Source organism: Oncorhynchus masou, chromosome 22 (assembly GCF_036934945.1).
Source record: "Oncorhynchus masou masou isolate Uvic2021 chromosome 22, UVic_Omas_1.1, whole genome shotgun sequence".
NCBI lineage: Eukaryota > Metazoa > Chordata > Actinopteri > Salmoniformes > Salmonidae > Oncorhynchus > Oncorhynchus masou.
In genome coordinates, this window is record NC_088233.1 from 21,586,123 (window position 1) to 21,599,126 (window position 13,004).

At 45.3% G+C, this 13,004-nt stretch overlaps 1 protein-coding gene across 1 annotated transcript in view; it reads right to left on the reverse strand.

Moving 5' to 3' along the window:
* Positions 1–291: 291 nt before the first annotated feature.
* LOC135509174 (protein MTSS 2-like) overlaps positions 292–13,004 on the reverse strand; it is a 41,942-nt gene continuing 29,229 nt past the window's right edge. Inside the window, exons 4-14 of the mRNA XM_064929606.1 lie at positions 8,789–8,873; positions 8,576–8,667; positions 8,384–8,458; positions 6,360–6,517; positions 5,838–5,945; positions 5,255–5,485; positions 3,544–3,618; positions 3,302–3,442; positions 2,694–2,870; positions 2,361–2,529; positions 292–2,019 (exon numbers count right to left, since the gene is read on the reverse strand). Coding sequence (XP_064785678.1) covers positions 1,121–2,019; positions 2,361–2,529; positions 2,694–2,870; positions 3,302–3,442; positions 3,544–3,618; positions 5,255–5,485; positions 5,838–5,945; positions 6,360–6,517; positions 8,384–8,458; positions 8,576–8,667; positions 8,789–8,873 — 2,210 coding nt within the window. The 3' untranslated portion in view covers positions 292–1,120. The remainder of the gene's footprint in view (positions 2,020–2,360; positions 2,530–2,693; positions 2,871–3,301; positions 3,443–3,543; positions 3,619–5,254; positions 5,486–5,837; positions 5,946–6,359; positions 6,518–8,383; positions 8,459–8,575; positions 8,668–8,788; positions 8,874–13,004) is intronic.

The window sequence follows — 13,004 nt, forward strand, 5'->3', positions numbered from 1 at the left end:
CTGCTCTCTAGTGGTGAGAAGTGACAGACCAAGACAAATACAAATAGATAAACATACATCTTACCAAAATGGCTCTTTACACCTCCAGTGTCTGTCCTGATAACTATGTATGTGCTCTTCTCGCGCCATTTGCTCCTTCATCTAAAACTAATACATAGCCATATAATAATTCCATTAGAGAACTACGCTTACTTAGATGTTCAATTAGCCTATAGGCTGAGTCATTAAAACCTCCATTGTTTGTGCATCATGTAAAATCTCACAGATCCAAAATAAAGTTCACCATTGTTCTATAGAAATGGTTGGTTTAATTGCAGAATATATTGATAGTACAGTACACCAATAAAACCACTGCCACATCGCGTCCTATTTTACATGACTTTTACATTTCTCCGATATGTGACATACACAATTAGTTTTCAGCTTATTTTACAAACAGTAATATATACATCAGTATAATAATACATAACATACAGACAGGTTCACGGAGCAGCTTGACCCCATCACTTTCAGATGACAGATGGCTGTGTTATGCTGCGTTCACGTGCTAGTCGGAACTAGGAAACTCTTAAATGTATGACTTATTACTGTTTGAACGTGTCACCAATTAGCTAGTTGGGAATTTGTGAGTTCCCTAGTTCCGACTAGCATGTGAATGCGGCATTAGTACACACACAATAAGACACATTCAACCCTTACATGGAGTGACCTATCCCCATATTCATAAAGCGTATGAGTGCTGATCTAGGATCAGGTCATCCTTGTCCATATAGTCTTATTCATTATGACCTAAAAGGCTAAACTGATCCTAGATCAGCACACCTACTCTGAGACACTTTGTGAATATGGGGGAGGTGTCTGGCCTGACGCATCAGGAAATAGACAATCAAAACCACTAAGCCCAAAGACAACATAGGAAATAGCAATACAACATAAAATATGACATTTATCCATTGGTCACCCATGCCCATTCAATAAATCTTTACACATTGACACTTGATTCCCTTTAATTTCATACAGTCTAATCCTGTATAGGATGAGTGTTCATTCATTTTACAACTAGAGGTTGAGCTTATTATAAGAAAGGTCACCAAAGTTCTGGGGTCAGTTCCAGGAGATACTACTGCAGTATCCTGGAGGCTGCAGCAGTATCCTGGAGTATCCTGGGGGCTGATCTGTCATTGGAGACCGCCTTGCGAAGCCTCACACCCCTCCGTATGGACACCAGCATGTCCACTCCCTCCTGCGACTTGGGGGGTAGGTGTTGTGGGTGTTGGGGTACAGAGTTTGTCCCGACTGGGTTCGCTGGCAGAGGGTCCAGAGGGGGGAAAGGGAACTGACCCTCACCAAGGGCATAGGCACTGGCCGCCAGCTCTCCTATCTTCTCCACCAGGCTGTGGCGGTTGGCGGCCAGCTGGGAGTCTTCCTCTGGGATGAGGCCAGCCATGCTAGGGGGCTGCTGGGCGTAGACGCTTCGTTCCAGCCCCCCTTCGGAGTCCCAGGTGCTGGTGTCAGGCAGGCTCAGCAGCTTGGGGGAGACCTTCCTGTACTCCAGGGCACTGGGTAGAGTCTCATCTGCATACTGGTACTCATCGCTGCCCATGCGCTTTTGGGTGGGGCTGAGGGAGTAGCCAGGGGAGTAGCTTGGAGAGTCTGGCACAGTGGGGGTCTTGACTGGAACGATGGGGGGGCAGATGGGGATGGGGCCCGAGGTGGAAGGGGTACGTCTCACTCCTGTTTTGGAGGAGGGGGTTCGGCGGATGGTGGCTGTTCCAGAGGTGATGGCTCCATGCCCCCCGTCACGACCTCCATCACCCCCTGCAGTCTCTCCAAGCGTACCCCCAGGAGGGCTCACTCCGGCCGGCAGCCCAGCGGTGCTAGCAGGCCTCTTGGTTTGGATCATGCGGCGGTAGTTCTGTGCGATATTGCTGTGGCGGGGGATGGTGGAGGACTTGTCAAAGTCGGCCTCCCTGCTGGTGCCAGCATCCCCGTTCAGAGAGTAGCACTCATAGTCCGACCCTGAACAAAAGAGAGACAATGTAGTTCAACTGACCTGGTCAAATGAGAGCGGGTTTTTCTAAGAGGATGGATTATATTAGCTTCTGATCAAATAATGTGTGATAATTTGAAGAATGAATACATGTTATTTACTATGATAAAGTATTTACCTTGAGGAGAAATTAGTATACAAGAGTGTATTTTACTTTGAACGTGTATGTTGCTTTGAGAAGGCATATTTTCTAGGTACTCTATGTAAGATATTTTAGCTCAATGATAATAAACTGCATAAATAAACGTTAAAAAAAATATACTCTACAGTAGGGTACTGTTTAAAGGGATATGGGTAGAGTGTTTGTTACCCTGTGAGGGGATGGTGTCCTCTGAACAGGATGGTGTATTTGCCTGGGTGCTGTAGCCACTGGAGTACTGCAGAGATTCCCTGCTATTCTTTTGATGCTCTACACTGAGACCCCGGATCAGCACCATGGCTAGTGTACTGGCTGCTGGGGACATGGCCTCACCGCTGTGCTGCACACACACACCCACAGAGAGAGATGCAGGCACAGAAGGAAGAGAGTGAGAGAAAGAGAAGAGACTCATAATACCATACAGTAGTGACATCGATTAAGATCCACATTTCAACAATGAATGCTGATGGTTGAGTGCTGTATCCACTGTGTGCTCATCATTACCTTGGCTGTGGCTATGGCAGCTTGGGCTAGAATGGACCTATGAGTGTCTGGGTGCATCCCAGAGAACCCTTTAGGACTGGAAGAAACCTCCTGCTCCCTCATCCTGTCCAATGACTCTCTCCTTCGCTGTAGCGTGGTAGCCAATAAGGGCTCGTAGGTACTCGTTTTGGACCAATCCTGTGGCGATATTATTGAGGCAATGAAGAAATTAACTAAACAATGTACCCTTGGATAGGACGTCTATCAATCAGCTGTTCAGGAGTCTTTTTCATTGTGGTACAATGGAAGCAGTATGTGGATCCATGAAGAGGTTAGCCTGGTCTCAAATAGCTTGGTCCCAGACTGTTTGTGCTGTCTTGCTAACTCATGTCAAAGACCATAGGATTTGGCAATACAACACAAATAGATCTGAGGCTAGGCTAAAATGCTGAGGCCTAAGCATGAAACTGTTATTACAATGTGTTTTAGCAAATCTTTGGCATGAGATATTTGAAAGCTGAGTTTGACAAAAGAATGGATAGAGAGGTCATAAAGTTACTATGCCTCATGCATTATGCAAATGAGTTGATACAACCAAGGAAAAAGCAATTAGGCAAGTAAAAACAAACCTTCCAGCTAGGAACCTTTGATGTGGGTGAGGGGGTGTTGGATTCAGGAGAGCGGTTAAATGTGGGGGACCCAGGAAGTATGCCAGAGCCAGTGTAAGAGAGAGTGGAGCGGAAGGTACCGAAGGATGAGCATGAGCCAAACTGCGGAATGGACAAACATGTCTGAGTCAGCATGTTTATCCCATACTGTAGGAAGATCCCTGGGGGCCACAATACGTGTGTGTATGTGAGTGTGTACTAACCGCAGCGGGAGAGTTGCACTCGCTGACAGACTGGCAGGTTTCAGATGCCTCAGAAGAGGCTGAGCTGGTGGTCTTCTGGAGATGGAAGGAGTGAGATAAGAGAACACTTCTATGACAAACTAACACAGAATATTTCTCTTTTGCCATGGAACCTTTATTTAACTAGGCAAGTCAGTTAAGAATGGGGCCTGAGGTGGAAGGGGTCAATGACAGCCCCCAGGCTTTTTGTTGAGGGATGATAGTTGTCACCTGCTTCCCTTGAAAAGCAGTTTGCCCTACATCCAATTCTGTCGAATCAAAAGAATTTGCAAAAATCAATCAGTTTTCGACAGAAATAAGGCTGAGACGTAAAGAAAATTAAAGGAGAGGGGGTACAAAAATGGTCAGATTAATACTGCCATAGAGAAAATTAAAGGAGAGGGGGTACAAAAATGGTCAGATTAATACTGCCATAGAGAAAATTAAAGGAGAGGGGGTACAAAAATGGTCAGATTAATACTGCCATAGAGAAAATTAAAGGAGAAGGGGTACAAAAATGGTCAGATTAATACTGCCATAGAGAAAATTAAAGGAGAGGGGGTACAAAAATGGTCAGATTAATACTGCCATAGAGAAAATTCAAAACAAATCGAGACATGATCTCTTTTAAGGACAGTCTCGCAAAAAGAAGCATTCTTGCAGTCTAACTACCAGTTATTCAAAGTGCTCTGAACAAATTAAGGGATTCATTCACAAACATTGCCACATTCTAAGATCTGATGACAGTATCTGTAATGTGTTTACGGACCCTCCCTTGGTCGTATTCTCGAGGGGCAGAAATCTCAGATCAATTGGTAAACTCTGATTTACCACTCCAAAATACCCCTGCACCTCTATTTACGCCTCTACCGGATGGAAACTACCAGTGTAATGGCTACGCTCAATGCCATGGCACTTACAAATGTAGATCAAACACCTCCAAACAGGGATACAGATCCCAATCAAAGATGTTATCACGTGCTCCACTAAGACAGTTATTTATCTTATAACTTGTCGTTGTGGAAAAAATGATGTGGGTAAAACAAAGCGCAAATTAAAAGTACGAATCTCGGAGCATCGTAGCACCATTAGGTTCAAAAACTCGACTTACCCAGTTGCAACACTTTTTGCTTTTGGAAGTGAACCACTCGATTTCATCCCTACATTATATTGGCAACGAACATATCACCCTCAACAATTTATTGTTAAAATGAGAGGCTGCCTGGATCTTTAATTTAAAGACCCTTTTTCCCTTCGGTCTCAACGTAGAATTTGATCTGAAGCCATTCTTGTGATGATTGTGATTTTGCTGTTCATAGTAAATGTTTGTAGGCCTATGTAGCCAAATTGTATCTTTGATCGTACGCTATCATTCCTGTTTTTTTGTATGTTATTTTTATACCTAAGAATTAACCATTGATATCAGGCCACACCTGGCCATGATTACAGACGCCTGTATGTGTCCTTTGACACTATATAAACTAGTGACCCGCATTGTTTGTCATTATACCCTGATAAAGACAGCTTCTCTGTCGAAACATTGGTTATACAATTATTGCATCTGAGCTCCTAGAGTGTGCGGTTCTCCTTTTCTTTTTCTAGTGTTACCATACTCCCAAGTCTTGTTAATCAAGAACGTGATGGTGAACCTGGAGTGTAGTTTAGGGCCTGACTGACTCAGAGGTGTGCCTACCTGGCTGGTGATGTCAGAGGGCATGGGTGAGGGGGGCTTGGAATGGGTGTTGGCATCCTGAGAGATGAACCCTGAGTCGTGGGAGGAGACACTGCTGAGGCGGTGTGCAGCGGAGCTGGGCATCTGGAGGATACTGCACATACTGCTCTTCCTGGAAGCAGCACTGCTGGGAGAGGAGGGAGGGGTCTGATAGGACCAACTGTAGTCTGAACCCTTCAAGTCCCCGATCACCTGAGGAGAGGAGGGAGAAGCATAGCACAACACACAGTTAGCTCAAGCAAGACATACACTCAGTGTAGTTTTCAGACCTGAGATCTATTCACTAAACTCAGACTTTCATGTAAATCAGTCATTGGTGTCAATGGGAGGCTTGTGTAAAAATCAGAGTTAAATCTGAATATCGTATTACCTATTTGACCTCAAGTTGATTGAATAACTCCAGGGTTTCTGTGTGTATGTGTGTTAATTGCCGCTGGTTATCTGTGTTTGCTACTCGTTGAGCATGTGTGCTTGCATGATGAGTACATGTGTATGGACAGGAGTGTGTTTTGGGTTCAGGTATTTTGGAGAGTACTGTACGTACCTGCTCACTAGCCGGGGGCAGTTTGTGCGGGTCTTCAGTCAGCACTGTGAGGTCATCAACAATGGCCTGCAGGTGAGTGATCTCTCCCAGCATGACTATCTCTCCATTCTGAGGATCAACAACAAGACGTTCTACTCAGCAACACACAGTCAAAGACAAAATAGATTAGCTGAAATAACTGTGACAAACTGAAATAACTAACATGAAAGCTGAAACACATCCCTGTATGTTCTACACAGATGAAGCCCACTAAACAACCCTATAATAGGATGCAGTTTCCACTGACACTAACCTATATTCCGTCAACTTTTTCCATATAATGGTTAATGGTACGATGTCGGGAAGGTAAACAGATTCTAAATCTGTACCTAAAAACAAGGCAACTTCTCCCCAGAGCCCACCCCTGGTATCTCAGCAGCCCTCCTCCCTCATCACCATATAATCTAGTCAGGCAAGTTTTTTCCACATACTGGTTAAGGTTCAGATATGGGGAGGGTAATCTGATCCTCGATCTATGCTCACCACCACAGGCTGCAGAAGGTTGATGAAGGAACAGTAGCGCCCCCTCTCCTCCAGGAGGGCCCGGCGCACCGCCTGCTTCTCTGTCTCACCCATCAGCAGGTAGAGGTCACTGACGTCCTGCATGGCACTGTCCAGCTGGGGACGCAGGTTCCCCCGGCCTGAGGAGGGGTAGGGGGGTAAAGAGAGAAGAGGAGATAGAGGAGGGAATACGAGAAGAGGTAGAAGAGAGAGGGTCAGGGGATAGCAGAGGGAGGGGTCAATAGTGAGTGAAGGGGAACAGGGTGCCAATGAGGGGCATTGGGTAAGATGGATAGAGTATGAGGATGAAATGAGAGGGGAGGGGGAAGAGAAAGACTGGTGATTATAACACTCTACTAAGTTTGACCGCCATTAAAACACAACACTACAGTGAAATGAAACAATGTGTCAGTGAGAATAGGACGAAACTACAGCACATACAGTTGAAGTCTGAGGTTTACATACACTTAGGTTGGAGTCCTCTGGTCTGATGAAACAAAAATTAAAATTAAAAATAGAACTGTTTGACCATAATGACCATTGTTATGTTTGGAGGAAAAGGGGGAACGATTACAAGCCGAAAAACACCATCCCAACCGTGAAGCACAAAGGTGGCAGCATCATGTTGTGGGGGTGCTTTGCTGCAGGAGGGACTGGTGCACTTCACAAAATAGATGGCTTCATGAGGAAGGAAAATTATTTGGATTGAAGCAACATCTCAAGACATCAATCAGGAAGTTAAAGCTTGGTCACAAATGGACAATGACCCCAATCATACTTCCAAAGTTGTGGGAAAATGGATCAAGGACAACAAAGTCAAGGTATTAGAGTGGGCATCACAAAGCCTTGACCTCAATCCCATAGAAAATTTGGGGGCAGAACTGAAAAAGTGTGTGCGAGCCTGACTCAGTTCCACCAGCTCTGTCAGGAGGAATGGGCCAAAATTCACCCAACTTATTGTGGGAAGCTTCTGACCCACTGGAAATGTGATGAAAGAAATAAAAGCTGAAAGAAATAATTATCTCTACTATTATTCTGACATTTTAAAATAAAGTGGTGATCTTAACTGACCTAAAACAGGGAATTTTTACTAGGATTGAATGTCAGGAAAACTGTGAAAAACTGAGTTTAAATGTATTTGGCAAAGGTCTATGTAGACTTCCGACTTCAACTGTGTGAGACCATGTGAGTCCTAAATGAGATCAGCAACAACCACTTGATATGGATGGAGGTCCTGAAATGAAAATTATTAACAAGCACAGGAAAATACAACAATGTGATGAAATATTCAGCTGCCATGTATGAGTCAGCCTTATGAAACATGGTGACATGACGACTAAGAGGGGTATGAAGAGGAGGAGGGACAATAACAGTGAGGGAGGAATATGAGGAGACACCAGTATCAGACAGACACACCACTACGGGTAAGATGGTCACACATAATGACGTGATGATGCACACACATTCACACAGACGCACACCGGACAACAACTAGAACATTATCAGGAAAAGCCTCATGCAATGCATATGAGAACATGAGAACAGCACACATACCTAAAAGCTCTACATCAGGGGAATAGGCCAGCGAGGGGGCAGAGGAGTAGACAGATAGGTAGGATGGGTGGAAAGAGGAAAGTTGGGGGGGAGCAGAGACAAAAAGCTCAATATAAGAGTTGGCACTGTCATCGTTGTAAGCATGGAAATAGATAAAAGCAGGACTTGCTGTTGTAAACATAAACCTTATATTTGTTGACTCCTCAAAAACTCTCCAAACTTTTTGAATAACACATTTCTGAATTACCCCTCATTGGAAGCCCATGACAATGAATTTCACATCCAGGGCACTAGGTGGTGCAATCTCCCAGTTAGGTGATGGTAACTAGCAGCACTATCAACATCCTCTATCCTCTAAGTCTACAGTCTGTTTTGGACAGTCGCTATTCAGTAGCCATTAGTTTCTAGAAGAAGCCAATCAGATCATGCTATAGGGTGCAGTTAGATGTTACCTTTCCTGGCTTTCTTTTGGAGCTTGATAGTGTCTGAGGACTTCCTCTTTATCTCCTGACGAGACCGCTTGTATTCTGAGGAGGAGAGGGACAATTGACTCTGGAGTTGACATTTAATGGAGTTATGACTTACATTTGTCACAAAGTTCTTAAGCTTTGACCCCATAACGGCGGGGTTGTTCTGTCCCTCACCTTTGGCGTGGTCTTTGTCTAGCAGGTTAGCGGTCTTCTTCCATTCCTCTATCCTGTCCTGGAGAGGAGTGACTAGGCCTTCCATAAGAGTACTGGAAAGGAGAGGAAAGAAGAGGGAGAGTAAGGACAGGACTTGTATGACTTGTAGCACCATTAGCAATGCACAGAGATGTAGGGAGAGCAATTAGGCAAGGTTGTACATGGAGTACATACTTGGTGAAGTTGCGTAATTTAGTCTCAATGCTGCGGTGTCTCATGCACATCCTGGTCAGAGCTGAACCAATGTCCCTGGTGCCACCTGGAGAGAGGAAAAAGACTGGTTCTATTAGTATGGGTTTACACAACCACTGTGGGGAGGCATTGCATATTACAACAAGGGACCCTAGTCAGCTCAGCTTTTGCAGTTCTTTTCTCCAACGAAAATCTTTGAGGAATATGTCAAAAGTAATCAATCCAACATCTATAGGCTGCAGCCCATTCATCCTCAACATAATTTTGCATCTACTACCCTGGTCTGGACACCAACTACACCAATGCAATTGAATTGCATTCGGTGATTAAGTCACCCCACCCCACAACCTAGTAAATAACAGCTTGTCTGAGTTGCTGGGGTGTTAAGCCCAGGCTGGCCCCAAGCTGCAGGCTCCACCGGCTGCAGGCTCCAGTGGCTGCAGGCTCCAGTGGCTGCAGGCTCCACCGGCTGCAGGTTCCAGTGGCTGCAGGTTCCAGTGGCTGCAGGCTCCAGTGGCTGCAGGCTCCAGTGGCTGCAGGCTCCACCGGCTGCAGGCTCCACCGGCTGCAGGTTCCAGTGGCTGCAGGTTCCAGTGGCTGCAGGCTCCAGTGGCTGCAGGCTCCACCGGCTGCAGGCTCCACCGGCTGCAGGCTCCACCGGCTGCAGGCTCCACCGGCTGCAGGCTCCAGTGGCTGCAGGCTCCAGTGGCTTCAGGCTCCACCGGCTGCAGGTTCCAGCTGCTGCAGGCACCAGCGGCTGCAGGCTCCAGGTTCCAGCTGCTGCAGGCTCCACCGGCTGCAGGCTCCACCGGCTGCAGGCTCCAGCGGCTGCAGGCTCCAGCGGCTGCAGGTTCCAGTGGCTGCAGGCACCAGCGGCTGCAGGCTCCAGCGGCTGCAGGTTCCAGTGGCTGCAGGCTCCACCGGCTGCAGGCTCCACCGGCTGCAGGCTCCAGCGGCTGCAGGCTCCAGTGGCTGCAGGTTCCAGCGGCTGCAGGCTGCATCCTGGGTTTTTTCTCAGGGTACTGCAGTAATATCTGACAGTATTGACCCTGTTCTAATGCACTGATCCACAGAGGGATGATCGGGGGATGGTCGGGAGGGTCTCACATCATCACACACACACCCAGGTAGGCAGGCAGGCACACACACAAATGCATGAACGCACACACACACACACAAACAATCAGCCAGACGAGGACTACCTCTGATGAAGTTTGAATTGTGTATGTGCAGGCATATGTTTGTATGAGTCTTGTTTGTGTAGACAGGTGAAGTGATTTACATAACAACCCCCCCCCCCCCCCGCCCTTCCCAACTTCTCAGCCCTCTATCCTGAAGGAAAAAGGAGGGAACCCTGTAAGGGGATATCCCTCTATTCTTCCCCAGCCTGCTCTGCCTTTCCTGTTCTCTCTGTGTTTCGTAAACACCATTCTTACAGGGGAGCGAGGAGAGACCGGCTTGAACCTGTCAGTCCATGAGAAAGGATCAACCTACCAGCCCTGGGCCTGCACACAGTTAAACCCGTTTAAAACTACTGTGCCAACCTGAACTGTAATGGCTCCAGGAACAATGGTGGATATATAGCCAGGCCAGAGCATTACAGCTCGGCTCAGTTCAGTAGTTCTGAAAAGGCAATTAGAGGTAAAAGAAAAAGAAAAAAAAGAGTACAACTGCTGATATAACTGGGTCAAATCAAACATTATCTGACTGAGGAATACTGAAGATGGTTGCAAACAATGAAGAGTAATCTATTCCATTTGTATAACCAGAGACTATACTAAATCCTTGCTGAAACAAACTCATCATAAGACAAAGAATGTTTCACAACACATTCCCCTAACTATTGGCTTCAGTGCTCCTGGGACTACATGAAAAGCCTTCCACCTCACAGACCTCCATCTCCCAAAGGCATCAGGGGTTTCCAACCAGATGCTGGATGGCTTTGGGGGATCCATGGATGTATCCACTGACAATCATGTGTGGATGGGATGATATGTGGGGGGAGTTTAGTCGTGTTGTGATTTCGCTTTTTCCTTCCCAGGTGACAGAAGTGGTGACTGAAAGGGGTAAAGGTGAGAGGTCAGAGGTTAGCCAGCTGAATCTCACCCACTGGGACAGCAGAGGAATTGATATAGGGAACAGGGGCCATGTGAGGCGCTTACAAACACCTATCTGTATTTATCTCTCCTGAAAGCGGTGCTGATTTGTAACATAACTACCTGTGTATTTGCATTCACCATTATCGCCAATTCTTGTGAAACTATGGATTGGACTCACCTCCCCATTCTGTCTAGTCTCTTTACAACACTTGATGAATTTGATAATTATTTAAAGGATGTTTGGCCTTCAAATCAATGTGAATATGCCTGTATCACACACATACAGTTGAAGTCAAAGTTGACAAGGAGTCATTAAAACTAATTTTTCAACCACTCCACAAATGTCTTGTTAACAAACTATAGTTTTGGCAAGTCGGTTAGGACATCTACTTTGTGCATGACACAAGTAATTTTTCCAACAATTGTTTACAGACAAATTATTTCACTTATAATTCACTGTATCACAATTCCAGTGGGTCAAAACTTTACATACACTAAGTTGACTGTGCCTTTAAACAGCTTGGAAAATTCCAGAAAATTATGTCATGGCTTCAGAAGTTTCTGATAGGCTAATTGACATAATTTGAGTCAATTGGAGGTGTATCTGTGGATGTATTTCAAGGCCGACCTTCAAACTCAGTGCCTCTTTGCTTGACATCATGGGAAAATCAAAAGAAATCAGCCAAGACCTCAGAAAAAAAATGTAGACCACCACGAGTCTGGTTCATACTTGGGGGCAATTTCCAAACGCCTGAAGGTACCATGTTCATCTGTACAAACAATAGTACGCAAGTATAAACACCATGGGACCACACAGCCGTCATACCACTCAGGAAGGAGACACATTTTGTCTCCTGGAGATGAACGTACTTTGGTGCAAAAAGTGCAAATCAATCCAAGAACAACAGCAAAGGACCTTGTGAAGATGCTGGAGGAAACAGGTACAAAAGTATCTATATCCACAGTAAAAATGAGTCCTGTATCGACATAACCTGAAAGGCCGCTTAGCAAGGAACCACTGCTTCAAAACCGCCATAAAAAAGCCAGACTACAGTTTGCAACTGCACATGAGGACAAAAAGCGCACATTTTGGAGAAATATCCTCTGGTCTGATGAAACAAAAAGTAGAACTGTTTGGCCATAATGACCATCGTTACGTTAGGAGGAAAAAGGGGGAGGTTTGCAAGCCGAGGAACACCATCCCAACCATGAAGCACGGGGGTGGCAGCATCATGTTGTGGGGGTGCTTTGCTTCAGGAGGGACTGGTGCACTTCACGAAATAGATGGCATCATAAGGAAGGAAAATTATGTGGATATAATGAAACAACATCTCAAGACATCAGTCAGTTAATGCTTGGTCGCAAATGGGTCTTCCAAATGGACAATGACCCCAATCATACTTCCAAAGTTGTGACAAAATGGCTTAAAGACAACAAAGTCAAGGTATTGGACTGGCCATCACAAAGCCCTGACCTCCGTCCCATAGAAAATTTGTGGGCAGAACTGAAAAAGCGTGTGCGAGCAAGGATGCCTACAAACCTGACTCAGTTACACCAGCTCTATCAGGAGAAATGGGCCACAATTCACCCAACTTATTATGGGAAGCTTGTGGAAGGCTACCATAAACTTTTGACCCAAGTTAAACAATTTAAAGGCAATGCTAACAAATGCTAATTGAGTGTATGTAAACGTCTGACCCACTGGGAATGAGATTAAAGAAATAAAAGCTGAAATAAATCTCTCTCTACTATTATTCTGACATTTCACATTCTTAAAATAAAGTGGTTATACTAACTGACCTAAAACAGGGAATTTTTACTTGGATTAAATGTCAGAATTGTGAAAAACTGAGTCTAAATGTATTTGGCTAAGGTGTATGTAAACTTCCGACTTCAACTGTATATATAATCATCTATAATCACACACTATTTATTCTTACAGTTTGGGAGGTGGAGATCGATTTGGGTCACGGGAGGGCAGTACATTTCTCAGTTGGGAATTCAGCTGAAAAGGTTTAAGAAACCCTGACAGAGAAAATTCTTAAGCATAAACTTGTATACATTTAAGTATTGCACATGGAAATGTACACAGAGAGACA